The sequence below is a fragment of the Chrysochloris asiatica genome, unplaced genomic scaffold (genome assembly GCF_000296735.1).
Source record: "Chrysochloris asiatica unplaced genomic scaffold, ChrAsi1.0 scaffold00122, whole genome shotgun sequence".
Taxonomy (NCBI): Eukaryota; Metazoa; Chordata; class Mammalia; order Afrosoricida; family Chrysochloridae; genus Chrysochloris; species Chrysochloris asiatica.
Genome location: NW_006408640.1, coordinates 1,559,688 through 1,567,883, shown reverse-complemented (window position 1 = coordinate 1,567,883; position 8,196 = coordinate 1,559,688). Strand labels below are relative to the sequence as shown.

Sequence of the window (8,196 nt, the reverse complement as noted above, 5' to 3'; positions counted from 1 at the left end):
TATTGTTGTCGTTAAGTCCATTCTGACTCATCATTATACTGAATAGGGTTTCCAAGGAATGAATGGTGGATTTGAAACTGCCGACCTTGTGGTTTGCAGTTCATTGCTTATCCTATGGTATCACATTGGACTGCTAACTTCAAGGTCGATTATTCAAACCCACCAAGCTGCTCCTCCGAAACCCTGTTCAGGGTTGCTATGAGTTGGAACAGATTCAGTGACACTTATCAACTACATATATGTGTGTGTATGTGTGGTATTAGAGATTATGTTAAGAGATGGTAGGTTCCTTGAAGTTAGAATATTCATGAGCTTGATTTACAGATTGTTCTAGTATAGAGATGGAGAATGTCTGGAATGCGGGCCATATAAGGCCCGGGAAATCATTTAGTCTGATCCTTCCAAGGAAACCACAGTTCCAGTCATCACATAGTTGTTAAGTGCCATCAAGTCAGTTCAGATTCATAGCAACCCTGTTTAGGGTTTCTGAGGAATGGCTGGTGAGTTTGAACCATCGACCTTATGGTTCACACCAACATTGCAGTCTAATGCTTGTCCTACAGCACCATTCAGGCTTATTTTTTAGTTGATAGTTTTGTATGGAGTGCAAATAATGTTACAAATTTTGGCAGGAAAAAAGTTCCCCACTCCTGTTCTAGTAGCTTCTTTTTGAGATACATTTCTGATTTTTTGCAATTTTATTGTGAATGGAGGAAGATGTATCATTTGCCGAAAGGCTCTGGTAGCTTATTAGCCTTAGCTCTTAAAGAACTGAAGCTGGACTTAGGCTTTAAATTAACTTGAATTTATATTTTTGGTTGGCAGTGCCTCATGTAACATCCTCATGTAAATTTTCTAATTTCCATCATGTATATCTTCTTGGATAGTCAATTCCAAGCAATTTCTGAAGCCTACACCCAATCATCATTCATAACAACAGATGACTCCAGCTTATTAAAAAAAGAGAGAGAGAAATTAATAGTTTTGAGGAAAAACATTATTTGGGAAATAAGTTTGCTATTTATCAACAACAGTATCTTTTATTACTGTAGAGTAAAGATAAAGAGATTTGGGTAGAAGAAATAGACTTGCAATGAAGACCCCTATGTCACTGATTTTCAGCACAATGCCCTCTTCTTCTACCACAACCCTCTTTCAAGTTTGAATATTATTGATCTTTTTATTTTTAGATGAGTTTTAACTTGATGGAGTGGGGTAATATATTGTACTGACTACTGTTTCTTTTCTGTTTGTCTCTCTCTCAAGGCTTGGAGTATTACCTACCATAGCTGGTTGACATTTGTGTTGTTGATTTGGTCATGCACTCTTTGGATGATTCGCAACAGAAGAAAATATGCAATGATCACGTCTCCTTTCATGGTTGCTTATGGAAATCTTTTGCTGGTATTGCAGTATATATGGAGTTTTGAACTCCCTGAAATTAAAAAGGTTCCAGGATTTTTAGAAAAGAAAGACCCAGGAGAACTTGCCTCGAAGGTAAGTGAATAGGAAAACATGAAAACAAAATAATGAAATACAATCACATTAGTTATAATAAATATAAAAAGAAATAGAAAAGCTTAGAAAAATATAATAAATATAAAAATAATAATATTAAATATAATAAATATAAAAAGAAAAAGAAAAGCTTAGAAAAATATATTCCAAATAAATAATCTTTCAAAAATGAACAAATATGAAAATGCAAAAAATCATTTTATATTGCTATAATCAATTATAACAATCAGGCTGCTAGAATTTAAACATAAACACATATTGCACCATGCTTTTAAATTCTATTTTAAAATGATAGAAGTTTCCATTCAAAGAAAAATGATATTAGCCCATAAAAACTATATGGCTAAATAGGAAAATAAAATGTAAAAATAGTTCAGAGGGTTAAAGGATTGTCTTTTATAAATATCAATTTGTAAAACATGCTTACGTTTTATATTGGTTATTAATAGAAACACTTTTTCATCAATGATGTCCTAAAACACTACTTTATCAGTAAATAAAAAGTATGAACTACTACTCATCTGTCGGTTTGTTGTACTATGGCTACTGGATTGCTTGCTGCTGTGATACTAGAAGTTATACCACAAGTATTTTAAATACCAGCAGGGCTGAAACTTGATGGGCAAGTTTCAGCAGTGCTTCCAGGCTAAGACAGACTAAGAAGAAGGAGAGGTCTAGTTAAAAGCGATGGGGATAAGATTCTTATGATTTGATAGTGAGTAATTGTTATCATGACAAATTGAGACTGTCACAATTGTAAAGGTAGAAGTTTTGTAACAAAAACAGGGGAGTAGTTAATCTTACAGTCCAGAAGCAGAGGACTCTAGGACCATTAAGAGGGAAGAACACAAGCAGAATGTAATGAAACAAAGTGTATGATTTGTTGAATGCAAAACTGATAATCTGCCCTGTAAACTTTCGCTCAATTCACAATAAAAACTTTTTTAAAAAGGAGAGGCAGACCACTTACGATTGGTTAGCCATCGAGAACCTTATGAATGGCAACAAAACATTGTCTGATATAGTGCCAGAAGATGAGCCTCTCTAGTTGGAAGGCACTCAAAATGTGATTGGGGAAGGGCTGCCTCCCCAAAATATTTGACCATACTGACATGGATGAAGCATAGTTTTGGGGACTGTCATTTTCTTATGGGGCACAACTCAAAATGAGGAGAAAGAGCTGCAAATATCCATTAATAATTGGAACTTGGAATGTATGAAATATGAATTTAGGAAAATTGGAAGTCATAGAAACAAAGTGGAACAAATAAAGATCAATATCCAAGGCATTAATGAGCTGAAATGGACAGGTATTGGCCATTTTGAATCAACCCTATGATTTACTATGCTAGCAATGACAAACTAAAGAGGATTGGTGTCACATTCTTAGTGTCACAGTCACCAAAACAAGCATTTTTTTGATCTATCTTGAAGTACAGTGCTGTTTGTGATAGGATAAGATTCATACACCTACAAGGAAGACCAGACCCCTGGTGTGGCATTGTGGGTTAATGCGCTGGATTGCAAAGTTGGTTTGAAATGCAAGGTTGGTGGTTTAAGCTCATCAGCTGTACCTCGGAAACTCTGTGCAGGGTCGCTGTGGGTCAGAATCAACTCAACAGCACTTAACAACAACAACACTTAATACCAGTTAATATCACTATTATTCAAATTTTCCAAATTCAATTTTATTATTCAAATTGTTGTTAGGTGCCATCGAGTCGGTACTGACTCATAGTGATACTATGCACAACAGAATGAAACATTGCCTGGTCCTGGGCCAACCTCACAATTGTTGCCATGCTTGAGCCCATTGATGCTGCCACTTTGCCAATTCATCTCACTGGGGATCTTCCTCTTTTTCTCTGACTCTCCACCTTACCAAACATGATATCCTTCTCCAGCGACTGGTCCCTCCTGACAATATGTCCGAAATATGAGAGACGAAGTTTGGCCATCCTGGCCTCCAAGGAGCACTCTGGCTTCCCTTCTTCCAACACAGATCTGTTTGTTCTTTTTGCAGTCCATGGGACTTTCAATATTCTTCTACGGTCTTCCTTATTCACTCACACCAGTTAATAGTACTTTAGACCAGTTAATACCACTATTATTCAAGTTTACACATCAACCTCTAAAGCCAGTCTGAAATTTATTAAATATGCAATCTAGATGCACTGATAATTATGAGTGACTGGAATGCCAAAAAAAAGAGAAAGGATCTGTAGCTGGAAAATATGGACTTGGTGATAGAAATGATGCTGGAAATCCCATTATTTAAATCTTACAAGACCTATCACTTATTCATTTTTTTAAAAAAAAACTTTTTTCAGCAACATAAAGAGTAACTATGCTTGTGGTCCTCACCAGATGGAATACACAGGAATCAAATTGACTACATATGTGGGAAGATGCAATAGAGAAGCCCAATATCATCAGTCAAAACAAGGCCAGTGGTCAGCTGTGGAACAGACCATCAATTGCTTATATGCAAGTTTAGGCTAAAGCTAAAGAAAATTAAAACAAGTCCATGAGAGTCAAAATATATTATTGAACATCATTGTTGTTGTTAGGTGCCATTGAGTCGTTTCCCACCCATAACGACCCTAAGTAAAACATAACAAAGCACCACATGTCCTGCACCATCCTTACAGTTGCTACTATGCTTGAGCTCTTTGTTTCTGCCACTGTGCTAATCCATCTTATTGGTGGTCTTCCTCTTTTTCACTGACCCTCCACTTTACCAAGCATGATGTCCTCCTCCAGTGATTAGCCCCTCCTGATAATATGTCCAAAGTATAAGAGACAAAGTCTGGCCAACTTGGTTCTAAAGAGCATTCTGGTTGATCATATCCTACATGAATTTAGAGACCATCTCAAGAACAGCTTTCATATATTAGACACTTGTGACTGAATATCAAAGGAGTTGTAGGATGACAGTCAAGGACACCATAAAAATATCAAAAGGCCTTTAAAAGACAAAAAAGAAAAGACCAAAACGGATGTTTTGTGTGCCTTCCAACCTGCTGGGTTTGTTTTCCATCTGATAATCTTCTGAGACTATTCGTAATATTTTTGTCTTCTGGTACTATATCTGACAATGCTCCGCTGCTTTTTGGTTTTAGTGGCTAAACATTCAAAAGAAGTCTGCCTCTTTTTTCCTAGTATGTCTTAATCTGGAAGTTCTGCTGAAAACTTTCCATCATGAGTGACCATGCTTGTATTTAAAATACCACAGCTTCCAGCATCACAGCAACACACAAGTCACCACAATGCAATACAATGACAGACAAGTGGTGGACCTTCTTAAAAGGGCCACCTACCAGAAATCCATCCCTATCTGTATAAATAAACATGATGTAGTAACTATGGATTAAAAACATACATAGAAATTGAATAAAAAGAGCATGCAAGTTAATTCAATCAAATAAAAACAGCATGCAAGTGTCATACTTTGTTGTTACTGATTTTGTTGTTTGGTGTTGTCAAGTTGGTTCTGTCTCATAGCGACCCTTTGCAAAACATAATGAAACACTGCCTGGTTCTTTGCCAGCCTCAAAATTGTTAAGTTTTAGCCTATTATTGCTACCAGCTTGTCAACTTCTAATAATTTTGCAAAACCAATGACTTATGCATTGCACATGCCTTTTTAAAACAGCATAAGGTAATTATACACTTGGACCTCATGCTGAAATACTCAGGAATCAAACTGACTACCACTGTGGGAAAAGGTGGGGGGAAAGCTCAATGTCTTCAGCTCAAACAAGACCAACAGCCTGTTGTGGAACAGGCCATCAATTGCTCATATGTAAGTTCAGGCTACAGTTGAAGAAAATTAAAACAAGTCGACAAGAACCAAAATATGACCTTAAACATAGCCCACCTGAATTTAGAAACCATTTCACGAACAGATTTGATGTATTAGATACTAATGAGCAAAGACAAGAAGAGTTGTGGGATCACATCAGGAACATCAGACAGGAAGAAAGCAACAAGTCATTAAAACAATATGAAAGGAGGAAAAGATTGAAATGGATGTCAGGAGAGACTCTGAAAATGCTCTTCAGCATTGAGATGCTAAAGTCAGTAGAAAAAGTGAGGACCTAAAAGAGCTGAACAGAAAATGTCAAAGGCCAGCTTGAGAAGACAGTCAAGTGTTACAATAAAATATGCAAAAATCTGGAATTAGAAAACCAAAGGAGAAAAACATGCTCAGCATTTCTTAAGCTGAATGAACTGAAGAAAAATCTCAAACCTTGACTTGCAATATCGAAGAATTCCATAGGCAAAATATTGAATGATACAGAAAACATCAAAGTAATATGAAAGGTATACGCAGAGTCACTATACCAGAAGATATGATAAATGTGCAGCCATTTCAAGAGGTATCACATGATCAAGTATCAATAGTACTAAAGGAAGGAGTCCAAACTGCACTGGAAGTATGGTAATAAACAAGGATCCAAGAATTGATGGTATGAAAATTGAAATTGTTTAACAAACTGTTGTAGCACTGAAAGACACTCATCAATGCCAACAAATTTGAAAGATAGCTACTTGGACAGCTTATTGGAAGAGATTAATATTTGTGCCCATTCCAAAGAGAGATGACCCAATAGAATACAAAATCATTTAAAAAAATACCCTTAATACAACATGCAATTCAAATTTTGAGGAAGACAATTCAAAATGGTGGCAACAATACAATGGCAGGGAACTTCCAGAAACTCAAGCTGAAATCAGAAGAGCATGTGGAACTAGGGATATCATTGCTGACATCAGATCGATCTTGCCTGAAAGCAGAGAACACCAGAAAGTTGTTTATTTGTGCTTTATTGAGTATACAAAGGTTTTCAACTATGAGCATCATGACAAGCTATAGATAACATTGTGAAGAATGGGTCTTCTATGACACTTGGTTGTGCTCATGAGGAACCTGTACATAGAACAAACAGCAGTAGCTCAAACAGAACAAAGAGACACTGAATGGTTTAAAATCAGGAAAGGTGTGCACCAGAATATATGCTTTCATTATACTTATTCAATCTGTGTGTTTAGCAAATAATCTGAGAAGCTGGATTATGCAAAGAAAAACATGTCATCAGAATTGGAGGAAAACAAATTAACAACCTTCAATATGTAGGTGATACAACCTTGCTTGCTGAAAGTGAAGAGGACTTAAAATACTTAATATTAAAGATCAGACTAATGCCTCACTATGGATTGTACCTCATTGTAAAGAAAAAAAAATCCTCATAATTGGACCAATACATAACAGCATGGTAAATGGAGAAAATATTGACATTATTAAAGACTTCATTTTGCTTGGATCAACACTCATGGAACTAGCAGTCAGGAAATCCAAAGGTGTATTGAATTAGGCAAATCTGCTCCACAAGACCTATTTAGAGTGCTGAAGTCCAAAGATGCCAGTTTGAGGACTAAGGTGTGCCTGACCTAAACCATGGTATTTTCAGTCACCTCATATGCAGGTGAAAGCTGGATAATGAATAAGGAAGACTACAGAAGATTTGATTTAGGGTGTTGGTGAAGAATATTTAAAGTAACATGGACTGCCAGAAGAACAAATAAATCTGTCTTGGAAGAAGTTCATCCAGAATGCTCCTTAAAAGCTAGGATGGAAAGACATACTTCAGACATACTATCAGGAGAGACTAGACCCTGAGAAAAGACATTATGCTTGGTAAAGGGGAGGGTCAGCGAAAAAGAGGAAGACTCCCAACAAGATGGGGTGGCTGTAGCAATGGGCTCAAGCGTAACAGCAATTGTGAGGATGGTGCAGGACTGGGCAGTATTTCATTCTGTTGTGCATAGGGTTGCTGTGATTCAGAGTTAACTAGATGACACTTAATAACAATAACAACATGCTAATTGGGTGCGTGCACAACATTTCTTTAAAATGGATTCTACCGCAAAGGCCTCTGGTAAGGGAGACAAACCTTATTCTGGGTTTGTCTTATGCATAGACAAACCTTATGCATAGTTTTCTCCAGTTCCAGCCCTTTGTAGGGGTTCACATTATCCTCTGCTCCTAGGGAATGTATGTCCTTCAAGGTGGTCAGAACCTGTTGTTATGTAAAATATCTTACATGGAAGCAAAATATGAAATTCTTATGGCTGGTCTATTTGTAGTAAACAGACTGTAAAATGTACAAGGTCTTGTGATTAATGCTTTCACATTCCTAGAGGTCCCCTAGGCTCCCTGTTTCTGGAGACTTGGAGAAGTAAAGTAGCAGATGTTGGTGTCAGGCCACATGAGGGCCTCAGCTGGGCCAATCAGAGCTGTTCCAGGGGCTTTTCTTCAGCTACCACTCCTCAGAAACCCTATACAGGATCTCTATGAGTTGGAAACGATTCAATGGCACTTAACTTGTGTCTATAGTTCTTAGAAATTATCCACTGCTGAGAATGCACTTAGTGAGCATTTGTTGTTGTTAAGAACCATCCAGTTGGTTCCAACCCATAGCAGCCCTGCATAGGGTTTCCAGGAAGCTACTGGTGAGCTTGAATCTCCAAGTCTTGTGGTTCAAATTGGCATTACAGTTGTTGTTGTTGTTGTCAGGTGCCATCGAGTCAGAACCGACTCATAGTGACCCCATGTACAGCAGAATTAAACAATGTCCGATCCTGGGCCAACCTCACTACCGCTGCCACACTTGA

At 37.3% G+C, this 8,196-nt stretch overlaps 1 protein-coding gene across 1 annotated transcript in view; it reads left to right on the top strand.

Moving 5' to 3' along the window:
- The window catches only part of PIEZO2 (piezo-type mechanosensitive ion channel component 2), an 861,527-nt gene that overhangs the window by 658,676 nt on the left and 194,655 nt on the right, over positions 1-8,196 (top strand). The window contains exon 13 of the mRNA XM_006868690.1: positions 1,267-1,497. Coding sequence (XP_006868752.1) covers positions 1,267-1,497 — 231 coding nt within the window. The remainder of the gene's footprint in view (positions 1-1,266; positions 1,498-8,196) is intronic.